Below are 25,409 nucleotides of genomic sequence, written 5' to 3'. Positions count from 1 at the left end.
TCTAAAATGCAGGTTTCCTGGAGCCCCGCCAGACCTACTTAATAGAATTTCTGGGAATCCGCAAAGCTGTGTCTGTAACAGGGTACCCAGATGATTCAGATGTTCGCCAAGGTTGAAAAGCCTTGGCTTCTAGTGGGAGGTCTGCTTTGTTGCATTCCCCAACAGCAGTTTCCTGCATTTGTCTTTTTGAAAAGCCCTCAAAATACCCGCTTGGCCTCTATTTTCATGCCTGTATAGATTGTGTATAGATTAGAATTCAGTCTTGAATGAGAATCTTGATCAAATCTTTAATCTCGGAAATGGCTTTTTTTTTTTTTTAGATGGATAGCAACCCCAAAGACAGCGAGCGTCTTGAAACCAAGGAGCCTGCTCTTCGTGATGATGGTATGTAGTGATCTCTTGCCTCCTTGTAAAATGTGAGGTTTAGGTGTTTGATTTCATAATGATGTTTGGCCCCCACAACATGTTGTCTGTTTCAGAAAATTCCTCTTTCATTTTGGGAAATGGGAATCTTGTAACTCCTCAGAAGCATGAACCTGAAGTGACTCCTAATGGTTGCACACTGGATACTTTCAAGTCACCTTTGGACTTTTCCACAGTAACAGTAGAGCAATTGGGAATTACACCTGAAAGCTTTGTAAAGAACTCTTCAGGTAAAAGAAGTTTATTGCAGTGCTTTTGAAGTTTAAAAATAACTAACGCAGTTTTGTGCATCTAATCTACCCTCTCCCATTACTTTGACTCTACAAATGTTTTGTTAGGGAGATTTCTTTGAATATGCACGGTGCAACTAGCATAGCAGAATATTCGGTTCCCAGGGCAAGCAGCATAATGTTCAACAATGTGCCCTGTGCTCAGACTGGGAAAGAATATACATGTGAATCATTTTTTGACCTGACTCCTCTAAGTAGTAATAAATTTTATGCTTACATATGGCAAAAATAGAAGAAAGTTGAAGAGCTATTAAGAAAGATTGGGTATGCCTCTTTCAAAATCACAAGCAAAGTTGACTCAGACGAATCTGCAAGGAGTAGAAATGAAATTCATCTGTGAAGTCTGATTTAGCTAAGAGAGGAAATAAACGTGAAACTGGGATTAGATTGGAGAAGAGTATTTAGAAGTAGAACGTGAAGGAAGGCTGAAAAGTCAGAGGGCACTAGACTGAATAATGCATGATGTAGACAAGACACAGTGATGTGCCATTCTGTTTCCATTCTCAAGAACATTATCTATAAGCCTTTAAAGGAAAAACTGGATTCATTTTGTGCTCTTTAGCATGTGGCCCGAATGCAGCATAGTGTGTGGAAGGTGGATTGGTTTCTCAGAGAAAAATGATTTTGAAAATTGAGAACATGGGAGTGCACGTGCCAAAGTGGAGAGAGCTTTCTTTTCAGTTCTTGGGGATAAGACAGACTAATTCCGAAAAAAGAGAAGTTATTAGTCCAAAGCTAGACATTACCCATTCCTGTGTGCAGGAAATATAAAACAAAAATGAGAACTATTAAAATATGTGTTCATGTGCTCATTCCACAACTCTCTGATAGCGTTTTCTATGTGCCAGGCACTTCCAGAAGCATGGAATAAATCAATAAACAAAGATCCCTATCCATCTGATGATGTGTGAATAATTTCCTCTATAATTCTCTGTTTAGATTTCCGTAATAGGTGCTTCTCATGTTCTCTTTTAGGTTGGTATAGTACAGGGAATTCAGTACATGATTACTCATGATAGCCTTGTTTTGTTCCAATGTAAAAGACAGTTTTCGTTATAGGAAAGTCCTCATCATACCTTAAAAAATCCAGACGACGTTCTACAATCGGTGCTCGGGGCTCTCCTGAAACAAACCATCTTATTCGTTTCATTGCTCAGCAGCGGAGTTTAAAGAAGGCAGAGAAGTCTCCTTTGACACCGAATTCCCCTTTTCTGGTATGGTATTCTTCTAACTTCTGTCATGAATTCTCTTACGAAGCTTTCATATGGTGTTTCTACCTTCTTGTGCATCTCATCTGTTTTTGGATCTGGGGAGGTAATGTTTTCTCTGTCTTTACGGCGAGTGTTCAGTTTTCATTGATAGTGATGTTGAGCATGGCTATGTTAAAAATCAGGAAATCCTGGATAGAAATGGTTTTCTAGAGGAGCTATTTTATTTTGCAGGGTTTTTTGTTTTGTTTTGTTTTTGCCAGTTGATGTTTTTCTCTACAATGAAGTGAGGTGGTGTTTTGTTTTGTTTTTTAAGATTTTATTTATTTATTTGACAGGCAGAGATCACAAGTAGGCAGAGAGGCAGGCAGAGAGAGAGGAGGAAGCAGGCTCCCCGCTGAGCAGAGACAGCCTGATGCAGGCTCGATCCCACGACCCTGGGATCATGACCTGAGCAGAAAGCAGAGGCTTAACTCACTGAGCCACCGAGGTGCCCCGAGGTAGTGTTTTTCAACCTTTTTCTTTTAATATTTATTCTTGAAGCGTCTTCATTTTTTTTGACTCCTACATGTTGGAATGTAGGAGTAAGAGTTCCCCCAGGACAAAATATATTTGGGATAACCTGATGAAAAGGAAAAAATTACTTGTCTTCTGATGAGGAAGGATATAGCTATTTTTGCGGATTTTTATAAGAATAATCCATGTTCCTAAAAAGTCAATAGTGTACAACTGTGTCTATGAAAGACACAGTTAATGCTTCCCCTTCTTGAAGGACAGCTATTTATATTGTCTCTTTTGGTACTGGCCTTCCTATTTTATTTATTTATTTAAGAGATTTTATTTATTTATTTGACAGAGAGAAGTCAAGTAGACGGAGAGGCAGGCAGAGAGAGAGAGAGGGAAGCAGGCTCCCTGCTGAGCAGAGAGCCTGATGTGGGACTCAGTCCCAGGATCCTGAGATCATGACCTGAGCCAAAGGCAGCGGCTTAACCCACTGAGCCACCCAGGCGACCCAGGCCTTCCTATTTTAAAATGTACTTTACTGTCACTTCTTTATTTTTCAGTTTTAGACACTGTGCACAAGGCTACATAGTGCAGTGGTTCTCAGAGATTATCTGACCATCCCGGGGAGCTCTGTGTCACATTCAAGAGGTCTGTGAGGTTAAAACAGGTTTTTGTAATAGCACCGAGGTGTTTTCCTTTTCCCACTATGTTGTTTGCATTCACAGCACAGAAGCAATGGTAGGTAAGATTGAAGGCACCAAGCTGTCATTTTATTCCACACTCCTAAGCCTTCACAGGGAATGATAATGCCAGGTTCACTTAATATCCCTGATAATGATGCAGTGAACATTGTAAATTTAATTCTCTACCCTTTTATTATGTGTGATTAAAATGGGAAGTATGCTTCAGGCACTTCCAAATTACATACAGAAGTATGATGGATGTTCTGAAAAAAAAAATCATGTGTGTAATTGTTTTGAGCCATAATCTGAACTCTGGCCCCTTTTTTCATGGAGTATCATTTTTACTTGAAAGACTGACAGTCATCATGTTTAGTCAGACTTGGAAATGTGAATAACGTTTTTTCAGAAATGAACAGTGAACCTGCCACTTCAAGGAAAAATGGAAATGTTTCTTAAAATATGTTGCTTAAAAAACTCGAGTTTTCAGGAGAAAATTAGAATTTGGAAAAATTCTGCTTAGCACCATGAGTTTGAGAACTTCACACTAGCTAAACTTTCCTGATAAGATCAGTAGAGATATTAATGAATGTGATTTTCTTTAATACTACACAATAAAAGGTGTCAACATTTGGAAGATGTGCAGAAGTAAGTGAACCAGTATTTCCCTAATGACCAGTGCATGCAAAATATACCCTCAAATTGCAAGAGACTCATAGATTTTAGCCCACAGAATATGAAGGTTCATTGATAGAATTTCATATTTGACATTGCAACTGACTTTTAGGAAATCTTTGGGTTTTATGTTCCATGAAAGGAAGAGTAGCCACAATTCTGGAAAGCCTGTTAAAACACTCTTGATAGCTATAGTGCACATGAACTAAGAGCCTTTGGTGTTCTCAATAATTTTTAAGAGTGTAAACACTTTCTGAGAACTGCTGTTAGGGTAGGTATGAACATGGACTGTGGAGCTATTTGCTGAGGTTTGATTCTTGGCTTTATTGTTAATTAATTGTGCTTTTGGCAAGTCACTTAATTTTTCTTTTCTTTCTTTCCTTTCTCTCCCTTTCTTCCTCCCTTTATCTTCCTTCCTTCCTTTCTTTATCTTTACACCTGTTATAGGGCTCAAACTTACAACCTCGAGATCAAGAGTTGGTTGCTTTACAGGCTGAGCCAGCCAGCACTTCAAGTTACCTCTTTGTCTCTGTTTTCTCACATATAAAATGGGGGTGAAAATAATAGCAAGGTTTTCAATGAGGATGATTAAATTAGTAGAGGTGAAGTACTTAGATCTGTGCCTGGAACATGGTGTGCTTTGGATTTACTATCATTGTAGTTATTTCTGTGAAAAAATGAGGATTTTGCTCTTATACCTCCTAGCCATAGCTATCCTAACACTATCCCCTTCCCCATCCTTCCAATACAATTATAATTTTTGTTTGAATTAAGACTTCGTGTGCATTATTTAACCGTGCAGATATTTTTCACAAACTGCTGTTTGGTATGCTATGTTCCATTTCTTTTCTTACACAAGTTTTATTTTTCCTCTAGTTAGTACGTACTTTTTATTACTTTTTGGTTTAGTCTTTTATCACATAATTTCATCCCCAAACTTTGACAGTTATCTGTTAACCTTAAGGATTTGCAGGTTCTTTTCTTTTTCCTTGGTGTTCTCTGTCTTCTGTTGGCTTGGTTGCCATCTGGGTCTGTTGGTCAGCTGTCACTTTGTGACTTGCTTTCACCATCCCTGGTGATTTTCTTTTCTTCCTCTGTTTGGATTTTCTGTTTCCTTGTCCACATATCTTTCTTCTTGTTTTACTAGCTCATTTTTCTGGAGCTTCTGCATATCTGATGACGTTTACTCTACTAGCACATTTGGATTATAGTTTGTCTTACTATAGAATCTAGGTTGCACATATTTCCCATCAAAATTTGAAGGCATTGCTCCATGGTATTTTAGTTTACAGAAATGAAGAATCCTATTCATTCATTCATTCATTCATTCATTCAACACCCATTTTGATTCCCTATCTTTTGTATGGCCTATTTTTTTCATTTTAAGCTCTGTTCTTGTATTAAATAAAGAACATTGTGGCCTGTTAGGGACATTATATTTTCCTGGATGTTTTCGTCCTCCCCTTGCAGGATCTCTTTGCCTTCAGGTTCCATTTTGCTACCTGATTAGTTCAGACTCTGACTCATGCTCAGATCTTTCTTCAGATATCTAGTGATCCTTGACACTCTGTTCATTTTTAAAAGTGAGACTCTTGGGGTGCCTGGGTGGCTCAGTGGGTTAAGCCGCTGCCTTCGGCTCAGGTCACGATCTCAGGGTCCTGGGATCGGGTCCCGCATCGGGCTCTCTGCTCGGCAGGGAGCCTGCTTCCCTCTCTCTCTCTCTGCCTGCCTTTCCATCTACTTGTGATTTCTCTCTGTCAAATAAATAAATAAAAATCTTTAAAAAAAAAAAAAAAAAAAAAGTGAGACTCTTTAAAAACTTGACTGAGAGGTCAGGGTGCATGGTCCAGTTTTGTTAGCCAGTGGACTTCTGTGTAGACATGGCCACTTTTTCACTGGAGGAACTCCCAAGTATCAGAATCCTGTGGTACTTTTCTTTTGGCAGATCTTTTTTCCTCTGGAAGGAATTCCTGGGGTATAAACCTGAACCCCCCGACTCTGGAAATTAAGTGTCAAAAATGCCTGCAAGTCAGAAGTTCACAAGAAGTCCTGGATGGCCTCTGTTTTCAGTGCAGATCGTCCTCTCCTTAGCTGTTTGTGGAGTCTTAAATCATGGAATCCTGAATCTCTGAATCTCTGTGTTCCCTCCAGACTGTAAAGGTCTTTTCTTCTTTATGAAGAGATCTGTGGGTTCAAGTGCTACTGGTAGAGTTTCAGTGTTCCTGTTCTGAGTTCTGCCCTTGACCCTGGTTTTCAGAAATACCTGATACATTAGATAGCTGAGCCTTCCTGGGGTCTACTACAGGTCTGCTCATTTCCTGTTTTCAGAATGCGTAAAAAGTCCCTGTCAGTTTCAGCTTTCTCTGGCCTAAGTTCCTTTTTTGTTGACATTCCATATGTGCTGTTGATAATTATGGTTTTTTTTTGTATGCATATAAATATATATATGTGTGTATATAAATGTATATATGAAAACACCCCATACCCATGACATTTGATTATATGTATTAAAGGTATTCCTTGAATAAATAGCTCTAGTATCTAGCATTGTTAAGAGTAAGGGCTTTCCATGTGAGCAGTTTTTATGGACAATCAGTGCTGTCCTTTGACCTTTCGAGATTTGCCTCTATAGTAAATACCCTTGATGTCGCTTCCTGTTCTCACCCTATCTCTTCTTCCCTTGCTCAACAAATTAATTCACTGCATAAATAATATTAGTTCACATATTCTAATTTACTGAAGTTTCCACAAATATACTAGTAGGACTTGTTTTTTTCTTTCTGTAAATTACAAGGGCCTCTATACTTACATATTTCATCTTTTTTCTCCACCTTCTCTTGCTTTATTTTTTGAAGATTTTATTTATTTGAGAGAGAAAGAGAGTCAGAGCACAAGAGCAGGGGGAGGGAGAAGTAGACTCCTTGGGTTTCGATCCCAGGACCCTGGGATCATGGTGTGAGCCAAAAGCAGATGCGTAACTGACTAAGCCACCCAGGCACCCTGACCTTCTCCTGTTTTAGAAAGAAAATACTTTAGAGGAAAAGTTAAAGGGCAGTGGCTCTCCATCTTTCCTCCACTACCCTTGCTTTCATTCTTGAATATTTCAATAAGCACATGGTTTATCATCCACCATCCTAGCTCCAATGATCTTTTTTACCTCAGGCATCTGCTTATGTGCTCACTTGGCTACTGTTGCACCTTTGAGATCTTCTTTCAGCCCACCTCAGTCTTACCCAGATTTCATCTTTCCAGTTTACTTCACTCATCCTGTTCTCTCATCCTGTCGAAGCCTCCAGACTATTGATCTTACCACACCTGTACTATCTACTGCTCACGTTATGTCTTCTCTCACCCTTACACAGTCTAGATCTATGTTCTAACCCTCTGAAGTTTTCTTGCAAACACATTTTTTAAAGTTTTTAAAATTTATATAAATAAAAATATTATGTATGCACATTGTTTAAGGAAACAGTACTTTAGGATTTATTTATAAGAACTACGGTGTGCAGCTGCGTTTTTTCCATGTTTGCTTTCCCGGGGCTCTCATTTTCAACTTCTGTAGCTGTTGCTTTGGTAGTGGTTTTCATAGCTCTTAATTTTCCTTGCAATTCCTTTTTTTAAAAAATTGAATTCTAATTGAAATACAACATTAGTTTCAGGTGTACAATGTACTGATTCAAAATTTTATACAGTTGAGCCTTGAACAGTATGGGGATTAGGGGCACTAACCCCCACGCTGTCGAAAATCTTAACTACTAGTAGCCTACTATTGACCAGAAGCCTTACTGATAACAGTCGATTAACACATATTTTGTATATTATATGCACTGTGTACCATAAAATATACAATAAGCTAGAGAAAAGAAAATGTTATTAAGAAAATGAGAAAATACACTAACAGAATGGTATTCATTGGAAAAAAAAGCATCCATATTTAAGTGGATACTTGAAGTTCAAACCCTTGTTGTTCAGGGTTCAACTGTGTTCCGAATTGATCACTGCAATAAGTCTGATCGTATCCATCGTACAGTTACAAATTTTTATGTGTGTGATAAGAACTTCTAAGATCTATTCTTATCAGCTTTCAAATTTAGAATATAGTAGTATTAATTAGAGTCACCATGTTCCACCTTACTTCCCTATGACTCATTTTATAACTGGAAGTTTGTACCTTTTGACTCCTTTTACCCATTTTGTCGACTCCTGCCTTTGGCAACACCACTCTCCTCTGTAACTATGAACTCCTTTTTTTCTTTCTTTTTAAACTTTGAGCTTCCACATATAAGTGTGACATGGCAGTATTTGTCTTTCTTTGACTTATTTCTGTTAGCGTAATGCCCTCAGGGTTTGTCCATCCATGTTGTCACAAATGGCAAGATTTCCTTCTTTTTTTCTGACTGAAAAATATGCTATTGTGTATATATACCATATCTTCTTTGCCCATCCATTCACTGATGGGCACTTAGGTTGTTTTTGTATCTTGGCTATTGCAAATAATGATAGAGTGAACATGGGGGTAGATACTTCCTTTCAAGTTAGTGTTTTCATTTTCATTGGGTAAATACTCAAGTAGAATTACTGAATCTTATGGTCATTTTACTTCTATTTATTTATTTTAAAGATTTTTATTTATTTATTTGACAGAGATCACAAATAGGCAGAGAGGCAGGCAGAGAGAAAGAGAGGAGGAAGCAGGCTCCCTACTGAGCTCGATCCCAGGACCCTGGGATCATGACCTGAGCTGAAGGCAGAGGCTTTAACCCACTGAGCCACACAGGTGCCCCTTCTTTTTTTTTTTTTTTTTTTTTTTTGAGAGACCATACTGTTTTCCATAGTAGCTGCACCAATTCACATTCCCAGCAACAGTGTACAGGGATTTCCTTCATATCCTTGCCAACACTTATGGCTTATTTTTTTAATAGCCATTCTGATAGATGGGAGGTGATATCTCATTGGGTTTTGGTTTGCGTTTCCCTGATGATGCGTGATGTTGAGCATCTTTTCACATGTCTGTTAACCATCTGTGTCTTTGGAAAAATGTCTGTTCTGATCTGCCAATTTTTAAATTGGATTGCTTGCTTTTTTTGCTATTGAGTTACATGAGTTTTGGGTTTTTGTTTTTTGTGTGTGTGTTAAGATTTTGTTTATTCGCTTGACAGCGCAAGCAGGGGGAGCAGCAGGCAGAGGGAAAGGGAAAAGCGGTCTCCCTGCTGAGCAAGGAACCCAATGGGGGTGGCTGGATCCCAGCACCTGGGGTCATGACCTGAGCCTGAAGGCAGATGCCCAGTCAACTGAGTCACCCAAGTGCCCCAAATTACAGGAGTTCTTTGTATATTATATCAACCCTTTTGTCAGATATGTTATTTGCACATATTTTCTTCCATCCAGTAGGTTGCCTTTTTGTTTTGTTGATGGTTTCCTTTGCTGTGCAGAAGCTTTTTAGTTTGATATAGTAAATAACATTTATTTTCGCTTTTGTTGCCTTTGGTTTTGGTGTTAAAACCAAAAACCCTGGCGCCTGGGTGGCTCAGTGGGTTAAGCCCCTGCCTTCGGCTCTGGTCATGATCTCAGGGTCCTGGGATCGAGTCCCGCATCGGGCTCTCTGCTCAGCAGGGAGCCTGCTTCCTCCTCTCTCTCTGCCTGCCTCTCTGTCTACTTGTGATCTCTCTCTGTCAAATAAATAAATAAAATCTTTAAAACAAACAAACAGACAAACAAACAAAAAAACAAAAACCCTTGCCAAGACTGGTGTCAAGTTGCTCACCACCTATTTTTATGAATTCATGTTTTTCAACAGTTTGAGTTAGTTGTTGGGTAGGTGTAAAACTGTGGTTTAGTTTCATGGCTTTGAATGTGGCTGTCCAGTTTTCTGCATGACATTTTTGAAGAGACTGTCCTTTCCCCATTGGATGTTCTTGGCTCTTGGTAAATGCCACTGGAATTTTGTTGGTAATTGCATTGAATCTGTAGATTGCTTTGAACAGTATGACATTTTAATGATACTCTTCCAATCCGTGGGCACAGAGTATCTGTCCATATATTTACATCTTCAGTTTCTTTCATCAGTTTCTTATGGTTTTCCTTGCATTCCTTTTACTTCCTTGATTAAATTTATTTCTAGCTGTTTAATTCTTTTTGATGTAATTGTTTTTTTTTTTTTTTAATTTTGGTTTCCACTAGTTCATTAGTAGTGTATAGAAACACAACAGACTTTTGTATGATGGTTTTGTATCCTGCAACTTTACTGAAATCATTTATTCTAATGGGTTTTTTTAAGATTTTATTTATTTATTTGACAGAGAGAGATCATAAGTAGGCAGAGCAGCAGAGAGAGGGAGGGAAACAGGCTCCCCGCTGAGCAGAGAGCCCGATGTGGGGCTTGATCCCAGGACCCCGAGATCATGACCTGAGCTGAAGGCAGAGGCTTAACCCATTGAGCCACCCAGGCACCTCTATTCTAATGGTTTTTTAGTGGAGTCTTTAGTTTTCTATATTTATTATGCCATCTGCAAATTGTGACAGTTTTACCTGTTTCTTTCCAATTTGGATGCCTTTTACTTTTTGTCTAGTTGCTACTATTTAATCTTTCAGTATAAAGACTAACTATTAACTTCCCTCTGTGGATGGTAGAGAATTAGCCCTTCTCTCTTCCTTATGCTTTCTATCCTACATACACACGTGTACTTCCCATTCTCCACAACTTCCTAATAGTTGGGTTATATAAGTGTTCAGGTTTTATATTACTATGACCACACAGGTCATACTGAGCTTGTTTTTCTTCTGCAATTATGTTATCCTCCTTTTCATTTGGTTCATTTTCCATTAGTACAAACAAATCTTAGTATCTCTTTAACTCCTCGTAGACCTCTAGGCATCCCATTTCTGTGCCTCTTCATCACCGCAAAACTTGGTGAGTCTGTCTTGCCCCACTTCCCTTCTCTCATCCTCTCTGTGGCTGCTAGCCACGCCAACTGGGCTTTTGTTTCTACCACTCTGTCAGCAAGACTCTTGTCACCATTGATCCCTGGCCAAGACAAAGATTAAATCTAAGCATGCATCTTAGCCTTTCCTCAGCTTTTGAAGTCTTCAACCACTCCCCCTTTACACACCTTCTGCACTTGGTTTATAGGATTCCATACTGACCTAATTTTCCTTCTATGTCATAGGTCATTCCCTCTGTTTCATGTGCTAATTCCACCCCTGCTTCCAGTTTTTCCTTAGAAATGCTTGAGTGGCCTAGGGCTCCCCTCTGTCCCCTTTCGGTTGCTTTCCTTAGGCTACCTAATCCCTTCCCATGGCTTCTATCAGCAGCTGTAGACTGACTGCAAAATGTCTGACTTTGGCCCAGAGCTTCATAGAACACTAGACTGTGTTAGATATCCAGTTGCCTATTCAACATCTTCACTTGGGTGTTTTTATAAGCATTTGGCCATAGCCAAACTGTACATTTCTTCTCCCTACCAGCTTCTCCAGCCCATTTCCCAGTTGTAGGACATGGCACCATCATCCAGCTGTTCAGGCCAACTACCTATTAATGTTCCTTGGTTTCTTTCTTCCACATCCAGCACATCACTACCTATCAGAACCCTTTTAAGTCTGCATGTCCCACAGCTCCACTGCTACAACAACCCTCATATGTTTCCTGCCTAGGTTACCAAATGCACTTCCTAACTGCTCTCCTCAATTCCCTCCTTCCCTAATCCACCCAGCATCCCCTAGAGCAGTCAGAGAGAGATGAAATCAGATCATTCCTTCTGCTGCTTAAAACCTTCCACTGGCTTTCTGTTATGCCTTGAATTAAACCCAGACCCCTTCTTTGAAGCTTGCAGCGCCCTTCCTGATCTGAGCCTTGCCCATCATTAGCCTCATATCCCCATCTCCTTCTGTTTCCTGGGCATGATGGGTTTTTTTTTTCCCTGCTGCATCCTGTTTTTTTCATCCAAGCTTTTGTTACTACAGAATGCCTTTCTCCTCCACTGCCATTTTCTCACTGTTACTTTTTAAAAATTTTTTAAAAATTTAATATTTAATTTATTTTTTTTTGCACTTTAATATTTAATTTAATTTTTTTGCACTTTTTTGCAGTGATCCATAATTCGTGGTTTCCTCACTGTTTTGGTTCCAGCTTGGCTATTGCTTTTGATAGGATGCTCTTCTGACTCAAGCCAGAGCAGCACTTTTACTTCATCACGTTCCTTTTTCATCTTCTCACTAGCACTTCCTGTACCTGAAACTACATTAATATGTTTTCAGAATTTCTGTTCAAAGTGTGATTTTCCCCCCCACTCTATGTCCTGAGCCCTTAGAACAATATCTGGTACGTGGAAGGAATGTTGTTGACTAACAAAGGTCATAAGACAAAAGAATAAAGCAATGCATTTTGAATGTTTTGTTTCCCTTATATATTCCCATTCTCCATCAGGAAATAGAGAAAAACAATTCTAACTAGGGAACTTGCATTTGTGGTAGGCAGCATTTCAGAGCTTTAATCGATCCCTACCGTGTTCAAATGGGAGGACCCAAAAGAAGCCCATTGGAGGTAAATTGTATGACTTTGGGATAACCTGTTTCTTTTCTCTGTATCTCATAGAGAAGAGTTGGCCACCAGCTTTTTATGAATGTTGTGTGTTATGTCATAAAGGTTTACATCATCAACCATATTTGGATTTAAAATATTGTTATTATGTAACAGTTCGCTTTGTGAATGTATTTAACTGGGAATAGAATCAAGTGTGTGAACAGATCCACCATCAAACATGGCTTCAAACTTTTAACTGATTTTCCTCCAGATGATATCATAAAGGGAGGTAATTTTTTACTTTTATCTGTTGGTATAATTTTTAAATTGTTATTAGCTCCAAATTACTGGAAATATTAGACTAAATAGTAACGGGGGGGAACTGGATAAAGAACTTAATAATTTTTGGGTAACAGAACTCTTTAATTGTATGTTACTCACATGTATCTGGCACTTATCTCCCTGCCAGTGTCCATGAAATTGATGACTCCTTGGCTAACCCTGTTAGCAGAGTTTCCAGAGTGCTCTTGTGCTTAAACCATCTATTTGGCTTTGTAGTTTTAGCATACGACAGCTTTTAGTGCTGAGGAAGTAAGGTCCTATGAAATAAGGAAAATTTAACTGGGGAGAGGGTAAGTGTGAAGGTGGGTCTCTGAACTGCTCCGGGAACATCTGCGTCTTGTCCTGGCCTCCTGGGGAAGGGGTGTGTATGGATGGAAATAGGCAGTCAGATTAGCTTGGATTGACCTGGGTATTTTGAGACCCTCGTGTGTCATGCAGATGGTTTTCAGTGGATTGTTTTATGTATGTATGTATGTGAATATATATATATACACACATATGGTGAAATTTCTAAAGTGGCAGGTTCCTCTTTCTTACCCGTCTCTGGATTCAGTGCTTTCTTGAGTTCTCCATGTAATTGCTTACTTAGACCTCTCAAACATTTTTGTGCTCAACTTCTTTCCCTTTCCTAATCTGATTCGTCGAGATTGTCTCAGGTTACGAACTCAAAGTTAGGAACTCTAAAAGAGAGACCTTAAGCTCTGCAGGAAGAATCCTTTTAGAGTTTTTAGTCCCCAGATAACTTGGGATGTATTTTGCACAGGTGCTTTTTTTAAAGCTGTTCCCCACCTACTCCAGACTTCTGTCATGTGTGTGGCCTGACTAATAACAGTATTGAGCCAGGTTGTACGCCTAGACATAACCACACAGCTGTTCTCTGGGCTCGGGTTGAAAACCGAGGGAGGAGCAGAGGAGAAACCAGGGTGATGGCAGCAGTTTGAAATATTCAAACTGAAAATACGTGATTCAAGGGAGAAGAGGCTCTGCCACACTCATTACCTCTGAACTTCAAAAAGCCTTTATGTATTTAGTCTTGGATACAATGGTTATAGGCCTAGAATAGAGATGCTCCGTTTGATTTCTTTATAATACCCTCCATGTCTGTATTTTAACAGGGCAGTCCTGTACCGTATCGAAATGTTAATTCTTTAAGGGAGCGAATGTCTGCCTTCCAGTCAGCTTTTCACTGCATAAAGGAGAATGAAAACATGATCGACCATCCTGAATTCTCAGAGGCTGAAGGAGAGTTCAAGACAACAGGCTCATGTAAGTAAAAAGAATTCAGTGAGTTTGGACTTGTGTGTTTATTCAGAGACGCCGGTGAGGTATAAAAAAGATTTAGTTCCACAGTGTGAAGGCAGTCTTTTCTGAGCAGAGCTGTATTTTTAAATGGAGCCTAATATTTAAAATTTGGGAAATTTCACACAAAAATTTGGATTTCTGGTTTGTCTCGAAAAAAACCTGATTTTTCACTCATTCCTGAGCCTATAATTCCACATGGCCACAGTGGAGTTTTGTGTGTTAACATGGCAGAGCTGGTTGGCTTGTTTTATCTTTAGAATGAGGGAAATTTGAACATTTAAACCTTGATTTTTGGAAGTTGATTATTAAGCTTGGCAAGCATTTCTATGAATACCAAACACTCAGCCCTGATGTTATAAACAGATATATCTAATCTGGTATCTTAATAGCCTGTTCTCTTCTTTACCATAACTCACTTTTTCCTATCACTTCTGAGTTTGCAATCACAAGGCATTTGAAATGCCAGAATTGAACAAAGTTTTGACATTACCATAATCATCATAACCATTCCTAGGTGCTTTGCACGCTGAGGTTCCACGTGATTTTGTTTTGGTTTCTTGAACCAACTTCAGGTGCATTTCAATACCTCCTCACGCACAGAGCACTGTTACTTAAGTCATTCATCTACCTCCCCAGTGTGTGACCCACTCTGATGTACTCGTTTGTATTTGTAGTTTGTAACTTACCTATTTTTCACTCCTGACCTGTATTTTAAAATATTTTACTGGCATGATTGCTCTAGTTCTGCAGATGACCAAATTCACTTTTTGTGGCTGGGAAGAACTGAGGCACATTTTGGCTATATGTTTCATAAAACCATACACAGTCAAAGCAGAACCAGTATTAGAACATAACCACATCCTTTAAAGTGTTCAGAAGAGGGGCCCCTGGCTGACTTAGTTAAGCATCTGTCTTAGGCTCAGGTCGTGATCTTGGGCTCCTGAGATGGAGTCCTGTTTCGGGCTCCCTGCTGAGTAGGGATCCTGCTTCTCCCTCTCTTGCCCCTCCACCTGCTCACATGTGTTCTTAAATCTTAAATCTTAAAAAAAAAAAGTTAAAAAAGAAGGCTTCCTTGTATATTTTAAAATAGTGAGATACTATATCAGAAATAGAAATACATATTAGTGTATCTTTGTACATTTTTAAAGTCTAGAAAAAAATTTTAATAATAGTTATTATCCTTTTAATAGTGATATTCTCTTATCTTTCAGCTAGATTTCTTCTGAATAGAAAAATGTACTTTTAATTGATAAAATATTTAGATTCAAGCACTACATTTTACTGAAATTATTATGTGCAAAATTTAAGAGTGGTATAGTAAAAGAAAATATTTTTGCCTGTATATAGCCAAAAAGGAACATCTTGGTGGATGTCAAGAGTCTGAGTTCCCCGCAAACTTATCATCCAAGCGTCGAAGGATATCCTCTCAGAGTGGCTTTGATGAAAATCTCACGGATGCGGTTCATCTCCAGATATTCCATAGTGCCCCTTCTCCTGATACAGGCAAAATGTGTGCTGTTGAAGCTGCACCTGCAGATTTTTCCGAGGTAATTCACTGACCAGAGTCCTAGGAAAATGAAGCTTTGGTTTTTCTGGCTGGACACTTTTAACATTGTCAGAACCCTTTTCCAGCTAGGGTACCTTGTTTTTTTATATTGTAGCTGAGTTTTCAATTATGTTGTGTGTGTATGAATCTCCTCCTTGTTAAATTTTTTTATTGTTAGCTTATTGGTTAGACAAGTTTTGATGAATATGTTGCTTTTGGTTACAAAAAAACATTTAATGAAAATATTAAGCCCTGTGGTCTTCTGCTTGCCAGCTATTGTTCTAGATACTGATGGTACAGCTGTGAGAAAATCATGGTCCTCCCCTCGAGCAGCTTTTAGTCTGCTGGAGGAAGCAGAAACAGGAGCACATTATTTTTTTTTAAAGATTATTTATTTATTTATTTATTTGACAGAGAGAGAGAGATCACAAGTAGGCAGAGAGGCAGGCAGAGAGAGAGAGAGGAGGAAGCAGGCTCCCCGCTGAGCAGAGAGCCCGATGTGGGACTCGATCCCAGGACTCTGAGATCATGACCTGAGCCGAAGGCAGCGGCTTAACCCACTGAGCCACCCAGGTGCCCCCAGGAGCACATTATTTACGCAACTGGCAAATGAGCTGAAGATTCTCTCTGGGCTGTGCTGCTCAGGTCTGAGAAGTCTTGCACTTGGCTTTTCTGCCTCTACCTGCTTTATTACTGGTTAGGAAACAGGGTGCTGTTTAGCAATTTCTCCTTCACTCTGCTCACTTCTTTCAAATAGGTGTAGGGATTTTTGTTGTTTATGACTACCTAAAGCCTGTCAAGATTATCAAAAGATCTTAAGCTCCATGAATTAAATACTACTATTGAGGAATCTTGACCTTCACTCACATGTAAACAGGAAGCTGGTTCTCTCATTATTGGCTTTCTGTGCTTTACTTCTGGTGTGACATAGCTGGTTCCCATATCTTTAGTTAGAGCAGACACCTGACACCATTAGATTTGAAACTTTTTATCTGTAACTTCTCTGTTGCAAAGACTCAGAGCATATTCTGTTGATCTGATTTGGACTGGCATAATAAATGTTTGATAGTAAGATTCTTCAGGGCCCAGTAGGTTTCATTTGTAGCTTACAGTCACTTACAATTTCTGCTCCCTCTCTTTTTTTCTAGTTGATAGGAAATTATCAGCCCGGAAAACCAATAGTTTTTCATCAGCACTTTGGGCATACATCATGATTTAGAAATGGTGTCCATATTAATAGGAATGTATTTTCTATCCTAGCCGTTAATGTTTTTCCTAGCTATTGATACCTTTTAAAATAATTATGTAACATTTTTTGTTATTTTTTTTTTTTTAAGATTTCTTTATTTAAGAGAGAGGGGGGTGGGAGAGAGCACAAGTGGGAGGGGTAGAGATGGGGAAAGAAATCTCAAGCAGACTCCACGCTTAGCATGGAGCCCAGTGTGAAGCTCCATCTCATGACCCTGAGATCATCACCTGAGCCAAAGCCAAGAGTTGGATGCTTACCCAACTGTGCCACCCAGACACCCCCATTCTTCATTACTTTTGAGAATTTCCTCTTTAAAATTAATCATTATAGTTTTCTAGACTTCTAATAGTAAGGCAACGAAACGTGCCCTCCAGACTTCCTAGGGAGCTGAAATTTGTTCAGTAGGATGTTTAGGCTGCAGTTACAGTGTTTTTAGCTCCATCCCTGTATGCTTTCCTAACAGCTAGGTAGTGACTGGTTTAAGATCAGATTTCTAGGTAATCTGTAATACTTTAATCTTTATAAAGATCTCAATACTCAAGTAAGTAATAAGACTTAATATTTCTTTAATTTTATCCCCCTGCCAAGAAATCTTTTGAATCTGGTTTAACACGGTCTGGATATTTAGTTGGAGAGTCTGTTTCACTTTCCAAGCTCACAGAGGCTTCAAGTGGTAAGTATTTAATCTTTCGTAGTACCTGTGCCATTTCACCTATTGAAATATGTGTTCAGTAGACATTTGTGGTTGGTTTACTAATCTTTGGGGAAACTGAGGCAGCGCCCTACATTTTAGGAGCTCTCGGTCTAGTAGAAATGTTTCAGAATTCTTGTATGAGAGAGGACTTTTTTTTTTCCTTAAACTGCTGCTGGTAAGAGTGAGATATTTCCAAGTTGACAGAATCTGTTATTTAAAAAAAAACAAAACAGCATGTCTTGGGGGACCTGGGTGGCTCAGTGGGTTAAAGCTTCTACCTTCAGTTCAGGTCATGATCCCAGGCTCCTGGGATTGAGCCCCCACATTGGGCTCTCTGCTCAGTAGGGAGCCTGCTTCCCTCTCTCTCTGCCTACTTGTATCTGTTTGTCAAATAAATAAAATCTTAAAAAAACAAAACAAAACAGGATGTCTGAACATATAACATGTATTTTGTAAGAGAAAACACTTCCATGTGTGTTGTTTTTTTGTTTGGTTTGGTTTTGCATTTTTTGTTTTTTGAGGTTTTTTTTGGTTTTTAAGTGTGGAAAGGGACCAATGTTCAAAACTTTCCCCAAATCAGTATGCTGGTATTGTGTGAAAGTCACCAGTAAGGTACTAGGCTTACTATCAACCTCCTGTGTCTTTATCTTTAAAGTAAAACTTAAAGACATAGAGTTAGGTCTTGCATTTTTATCCATTCCAAGAGCCTGTGCCTTTCCATGGGGCACTTGGCCCATTAACCTTTCAAGTCATTATTGATATGGTTTGATTTATAAATCTACCATTTTTTTCATGCATTTTCTGTTCCGATTTTTGTTCCTCTGTATCCCTTCTCTCTTTTAGAGGTTTATTTGAAATATTCTTTTTGGAAAGCCAGTTATCCATTACCTTTTTTTTTTTTTTAAATATTTGTTTAAAAAAATTTTTTAAAGTAAGCTCTCATCCTCAAGTGGGGCTCAAACTCATGTCCCCAAAATCAAGAGTTGTGTGTTCTACTGACTGAGCCAGCTAGAACCCCCTACCCATTTACCTTTCAAACTATACCTCATTGTATCATTTTAAGGTTACCTTAGGGATTGCAAAATACATTCTTAACCTTTCAGTCTACTTAGAGTTAATGTTGTACAACTTCATGTAAAAGACAGTGTAGTATAATAATTTATAAAGTATATATTTATATTCATTATCTAAATGAATATTTACTGAATGAATAAATAATAATAAATAGATGACCAAATACATGGTTTTCAGATAGATTTGGTCTTCCTCCACAGTTCCTGAAAATACACCTATAAAGGTGACATGATATTTTACTACTATTAATGAAAGTGCCTTTGGGACCCCACCCAGTGGTGGGGAGCTGGTTGCCAAGAGGACCAACTATGTGATTGGAGGGTGGAATTTTAAGCCCCACTTCTGACTTCTGATGAGGGGATTAGGGCTGGAGATTGAATCAGCCAATGGCGTTACCATTCATGGCCATGAAATGAAGCCTCCATAAAAACTCAGAAACACAGGGTTCAGAGAGCATCCTGGTTGGTGAACAAACACATGGTAATGTGGGTAGCGTGTTACTTCTAAGAGAGGTCATGAAAGCTCTGTACCTCTTCCCCAGATCTCTCTTTTGTTCCATCATCTGGCTGTTGATTGATATCCTTTCTCATTTCTTCTAATGAACTGGCAAACACAGTGGTTCCCTGAGTTTTGTGAGCTGCTCTGGCAAATTAAAAGAACATTAAGAGAACCTCTTGATTGATAGCCACTCAGTCAGAAGTTTAGGTAGCAATCTGGACTTGGGACTGGTGTCTGAAATCCAAGGAGGAGGTTGTTGGAACCTCCAGTCTATAGCATGTCAGAGGCACCAGTGACAGCCCAGGACTTGGGACTGGCTTTTTTTTTTTTTTTTTTAATTATCTGTTTATTTGAGAGAGAGTGAGAAAGAGCACACAAACAGGGTGAAAGGCAGAGAAAGAGAGAAGCAGACTCCCTGCTGAGCAGGGAGCCTGATGTGGAGCTCAATCCCAGGACCCAGCTGACTGAGCCACCCGGGTGCCCGAGACTGGCATCTTAAATGAGTGAGGGATGCTCTTGTTGGACTGAGCCCTTGACCTATGGAGCCTGATCAATCTCTGGGTAGGGTCAGACTTGGGTTGAGTTCTTGGACCTCCTGCTGATGTCTAAGAATTGCTTGGGGGCATTGTGTGTGGGAGAATCCCCTTCCCCCAGGCTGGAATTGGGTCCTGGAACCAAAAAAGAGTTGGTGTTAGGGGAAATAGATCCAGACAGTTTGTAAAGTTTCTATTTCCTGTCTGCCCACCCATGTCTTTTATGGTCCTTTACACTATTGATAACCTCTATATTACTTTTATATTCATTTTAAATCCTGCACTGTTTTTGCTTTACACATTATGTTTCGTGCAGTATTTTTTCTTTTATATCAACATACATACACTTAAATAATTAGATATAATTTAAAATTGAACTGGGCTTCATGTATTTGTATTTGCTAAATCTGACAGCCCTACTGTGAATGACTGAGATAAAGTTCCCTGGTGCCCCTTCGTTGTCCCTGGATGCTTCTGTCATGGAGAGAATGAAATATGTCCAAAGCAAATGGGCTGGGCCACTCACCATCACATGCTCATGCCCCTCTGAACAAGCGTCTGTTCCCTCCCCCTCCCTTCCTGTTCCAGTAGATCCTCTGTGCTCTGACCCAAAGCCGGTCCCTTGAGGGTGATCCCTTGCCACTTGGAGGACCTCCTGCCTGAGGTGTTCCCTCTGTTCTGAGTTGTTCACTTCTCCCATTAACATACAGTGTGCTGTATTATCTCCCTTCTTAAACTGACCCTTGTCCCGGGATTTCCTTCAGCCAAAACCCCATTTCCTTGCTTCCTCTATGGCAAAGCTCCCTTTAAGAGCAGGTGGAGCTCTGTCTCCTCGCCTCCCATTCTCACTTGCACCAGCTCCTAACAGGCCTTGGTCACCTCTTCATTGCTATCCCATTAGGCATTCTCACCAGACCCTCTCCCCAGGGCCCCAGCACGGCAGGCAGAGCTGCCATTGCCCTCCCTAGAGGAACCATTTCTTTACTGGGCATCGGGATGCCGTTTTCTCTGGTCTTCCTTGTTTTACTGACCGTTCCTTATTTGTCTGTTTATTTTCTTCTCTTACATCCTTTAACCTTCAAGCATTTGAGTGCCCTGGCTTTAGTGCTCAGGCTTTTTCTTTCTGCATTCACTCGCTAGGTGATTGTGGACATTCCCACAACACTAAATGCTACCTGTATGCTGTTGACTTCAGAATTTAAATACCCGTCCTTGGCCTCTTCCCTGAACTCTGAAGTGCTCAACTGCCTTTTCTGGTCTCCACAGGGATGTTTAATAAACATCTCAGACTTAGGAATTAATACTCAAGAAGATCTTGACTATTTTTCCTTCCCCAGTCTGCTCATCTCTGGGTTGTTTTTTGTTGTTTTGTTTTATTTCATCTCAATAAACCATCCTACCATTCACCCAGCTGCTTGAGTCAAAAGCATTGGAGTAAACTGGCCACCTCCCTTTTAAAAGTTAAACTTCCGGGCATAACGAGGTGGCTCAGTTGGTTGTGTCCGGCTCTTGACTTTGGCTCAGGTCATGATCTCAGGGTCCTGGGATTGAGCCCATGTTGGGCTCCATACTCAGCAGGGAGTCTGCTTGAGATTCTCTCACTCCCTCTCCTGCTAGCCCTCTTCCCACCTCTCTCCCTCAAATAAATAAATCTTTAAAAAAAAAAAAAAGAAAGAAAAGTTCAATTTCAGTCCCATTAACAAATGCTGTAGGTTGTTCTATCTTGACAATATAGCAGGTGTCTAACCAATTCCCACCCCCTAACTGTTATCATTGTGGTCCGGGCTCCCACCTTCTCATGCCTGGATTGTTTCGTGTGTCCTCTTATGTGATTGCTCTGCTTCCATTCTTGCCAGCCCCCCCTCTTTGGAGTCTTCTACATGGCGTCCAGGGTGTTCCTTTTTAAATGCTAGCTATGCTATGTCACTCCCCTTCTCAAAATCTTTCATTGACCTCCCACCCTACTTAGAATGGGACTCAGTCCATACCTGACCTAGTCCTTAGCCTTCTCTTGGAGCTTCTTAGCTCTCTTCTCCTTTTCACGCTGTTCCAGCCACACTGGTCTTGTTCTACCTCTATGTGTCCAGTACATTCTCATCTCAGTTCTCTGCACTTGGTTTCATGCATGTAAGGTTCTTCCTTAGATACATGCATAGCTCACTTCCTCACTTCATTCAGATGCCTGCTTGATCCCTGAACACCTCCAAACAGCAACTCCCCCCTCCCACCTTATCCTGCCATATCCCCTTAATTTTGATATTATTTCCTTTAAAGGAATACATTACTACTTGTTACCTATACATTTTGTAACTTTTTATTTTGAGGTGACTTAGAGTCACAAGCAATTGTACAAAATCATATCTAAAAGGATTTAGTGTTGTCCCCCCGACCCCCCCAAATTTCCCAGGTGGTAGCATCTTGGGTAGTGGTCATACAATATCCCAAGCAGGAAACTGACACCGATACAAGCCACTGACTCTTTCTCAGATTTCCTCAGTTATACATGCACTCATTTGTGTATATAGTTAGTTCCGTGTACTTTTATCCCCTGTAGATTTATATGACCATGTTGCAGACAAACTAGAGAACAGCTCCAGCATAGGGGTCCCTCTTGCTATGTTCACCTTTAATAGGTGTAGCTCCCTCTTTCCTTCTACCACTCCCGGGTGTTTATATTGTCTGTGTGTACCCTAGAGTATGGGAGATTTGTCTGTTTTTATTGATCATTGTCTTTCTGGCACCTAGAAAAGAGCACCTGTCACATCATAAGTGCCCAATATATATTTGTTAAGCGTCGATCATAAGGAAAGGCTCTCTTGTGAGAAAAAAATATGCAGGAGGAAGCCTTGCCTTGTTTGAGAGCACACACAACATGCAAAAATTTTTTTTAATCATCTCTCTCCTCACAGCCCATCTTCTCCCTCGCACCACTCTTGCATCCTCAAATGCCTCTGACTCCAGCAATGAAATTGGTCCTCCTTCATTGGTCAGCTCAGGTTAGTTTTCTGGTGCAAAGCGCAGCGGTCATGAGTGGAGGCCTGGGCACTCTTCTAGGATTCATGGCAGCCAAAACTCCTTGCTTACTTTTACCCTCAGGAGTTAGATTTGAATTGAAAACTATGGCCAGCGCCACGTGTCTTCTTTATATATTCAAATGAAATTCCAGATGTTCTGCCCTAAGGTGGATATTTGGGGTTGGACTTCTTCTAATGTGTTTGTTAGTCTCTTTGCAAATGCACAGTATTTTTGGTGTAGAACACTTGATTCAGATGTCTTCCACCTCTCTTGTTTACATGTTCCTTTGAAGGAGTCATGGTTGCCGAGTGCATAGAGGGCAAAAGATCAAGGGACGCTGTTCCACTTGACAATTTGATGGAAGTGAGCACAGACACCACTCCTGAAGTCAGGTCCCTGGTTACTTCACAGTGTACGAGGAACGTTTCATCCTCTGAGACCTTTGTACTTCGTTCTGTGCTAAAGAAAACCTCTGTTAAGCTGTTTCCAGAGGGCCTGCAGGTAAGTTTAGAGCTCCTTTTCCTAAAGCAAATTGAATAAATACGCATTTGGGCTTGAAGCAATTTTTGTGAATTGTTGTATATGTCATACTGGTTTCAAATGTTTTCCCCTCCTTTCCTTACTTAGAGCACTGTGCAGAGTTCATTCCTTTCTTCTTTCCTCTCTTTCTAAACTCAGCATAGAATATAACTTGTACAATTTGATATATGTAGACTTTATTGTATGAGAGTTTCATAATTATTAATGTGTGTTAGTTATTTCCACCTAAAATATTTGGTCTCAGAGATAGCTTATTCACAGGCCTGTATGTTTCTCTAAACTCAGCTTGGATGAGCGAAGAGTAGGTTGATGGGAACTAGCTGGCATTTATTGAGTCTTTTAAAATTGTATTTATTTTTTTTTTTTGAGAACGTGCATGCACACAAGTTGTGGCAGGGAGGGATAGAGGGAGACACGGGGAGAGAATCTTAAGCAGACTCCATGCTCAGCAGAGCCTGATGCAGGATTTCATTTCATGACCCTGAGATCATAACCTGAGTCGGATGCCTAATGGACTGAGCCACCCAGGTGCCCCTTATTGAGTATGTCTATGGACAATTCTGGCATACATCATGGACATGCAGTCCTAGTACTCTAAGGAGAATATTAGCCCCATTTGAAGTAAATTAGGCTTGAGGTTATTAAACGAACCCAGATAAATCTGATATAGAAATCCATGGCAGGCTATAAACTCTGAGAGGTGGAGAGAATGGGCTCTGGAGTCCCAAGTGCCTGGTTTCAGATCCTCACTCTGAAGTTCAAGAGCTGCCAATTATGTCACCTTTTTATACCTTGGCTTCCTTCTAGTTCACAACTAGTCTTGTGAACGGACAACACTAGTAACTACCTTACAAGGTGATTTGAGCATTAACTTCAATAATAATATGAAATTAGCACCAGTGCCTGGCAAATGAGAAGTTATTTTGTTTTCAGTCCACAGGCATTTAAATATATAACCAGGCCTACACATCTGTTTCTAAAGCCAAAAGGAGGTAGCCATCTTCTATTGACATGAATAGTTATGGTCACCGGTTATCTTAAACATTTTAACAGTTTTTCCGATCAAAGAGCTGATGTGGGTTTCTATGCAAAACTGCTTATTCATATCTTGTATTCGTTTTATCTTCTCCTCAAACAGACTTAACATCTTCGTGATCCATATAACCCTTACTGATTAACAGCATTACATAGCCAACAACAAGTCCTACCACGAAAATTTTATGAAGATTTTTATGATCAATGATCTTTTCACTGAGCTCTCTAAAGTTTGTAGGTGTATACAGTTTGAGTCGTGAGCTAATTTTTGTGGTTGTTTTAATTAACGATAGCCTCAAAGTTCTCAAGAATTTTGTTTTCTGCATTCACTTATTTCATAAATAAAGGCATTTCCCTGATCAGGAAGATGAAATGGACTTGAGAGATAGTTGCTCAAGGAGGCTTGTTGGGGGCAGGACAGATGCTGAGAGAAGGTGCTGCTCCTGAAATGGGGGCAGTGGAGTCAATGAACAGCCCTAGAGAACAGGAGTTTGTCCAGGGTGTAGGAAGCAGGTGATGAATTGGAGGTGACTCATGGAGCCCACAGCCCTGGCTCCCACCTGCGTCACTTGGGGCCCTATGTTGAGTGGGACCCTGTCTGGTGCTTCAGGACTTGGACTGACCCTCCCTCCCCAGCTTGCCAACTCTCTCAAGCTTTTGGGGAAGTATACAGGGACAGATGTTACCTTTTTGCCTTGTTCCAAACTCAAGAACTTAGAAAAGGTGTGGTTCCCATATTTAAAAGACAAAACACCCCATTATACCATTTACCTTTTTGTTTTCTTATTTTCATGCAATTCTCATACCTATAGATAGTTCTTTTATCTGACACCAACTGTGGTATAACTCTAGCCACTCACATTTTCCTGATCTTCATTTGCCAGATTAAAAATGATGGAATGAATTCAGCCCTTTTTATGGATTTCTGTTCTTTAATCTTGACCTAAAATACTGTTTACTAAAGTAATACTGTTTACTGTCTCTCTTGGGCAGACAGTTCAGAGTGGCCCTTCTTACCGAAGTGCATATGCATTTATATATGTAAAATTATTCATTTATGTTTATTTTGTTTAGGAACACTGTGACAATCTCTGTGATGACGGGACTCATCCAGGCTTAATCTCAAGTCTTGCAAACTATTGCAAAGAACAAAAAGCAGGTAAGAATTTCACATTTATTTTGAAGCTTCATGGTATCCTTTTCTTGTGAAATATTAGATCTACTATGTGGTAGTTTCAATGATCTACTAAATGCCTTGATGCTTCTCACATTATATGGGAAGG

At 39.8% G+C, this 25,409-nt stretch overlaps 1 protein-coding gene across 4 annotated transcripts in view; it reads left to right on the top strand.

The window, feature by feature from the left end:
* CDCA2 (cell division cycle associated 2) overlaps window positions 1-25,409 on the top strand; it is a 51,809-nt gene that overhangs the window by 902 nt on the left and 25,498 nt on the right. For 2 of the 4 annotated variants that reach the window (XM_082729219.1, XM_082729218.1), the window contains exons 2-10: window positions 321-384; window positions 480-653; window positions 1,773-1,927; window positions 13,756-13,906; window positions 15,290-15,489; window positions 17,326-17,410; window positions 22,446-22,532; window positions 22,844-23,052; window positions 25,201-25,285. In XM_082729219.1, coding sequence (XP_082585345.1) covers window positions 321-384; window positions 480-653; window positions 1,773-1,927; window positions 13,756-13,906; window positions 15,290-15,489; window positions 17,326-17,410; window positions 22,446-22,532; window positions 22,844-23,052; window positions 25,201-25,285 — 1,210 coding nt within the window. The remainder of the gene's footprint in view (window positions 1-320; window positions 385-479; window positions 654-1,772; window positions 1,928-13,755; window positions 13,907-15,289; window positions 15,490-17,325; window positions 17,411-22,445; window positions 22,533-22,843; window positions 23,053-25,200; window positions 25,286-25,409) is intronic. The other 2 variants (XM_082729221.1, XM_082729220.1) reach the window with 1 other exon arrangement.

Source organism: Mustela nivalis (genome assembly GCF_964662115.1).
Source record: "Mustela nivalis genome assembly, chromosome: 4".
In the NCBI taxonomy this organism is placed as follows: domain Eukaryota; kingdom Metazoa; phylum Chordata; class Mammalia; order Carnivora; family Mustelidae; genus Mustela; species Mustela nivalis.
The sequence above is the reverse complement of the archived record's forward strand: the minus strand, read 5'-3'. Positions and strand labels throughout refer to the sequence as shown.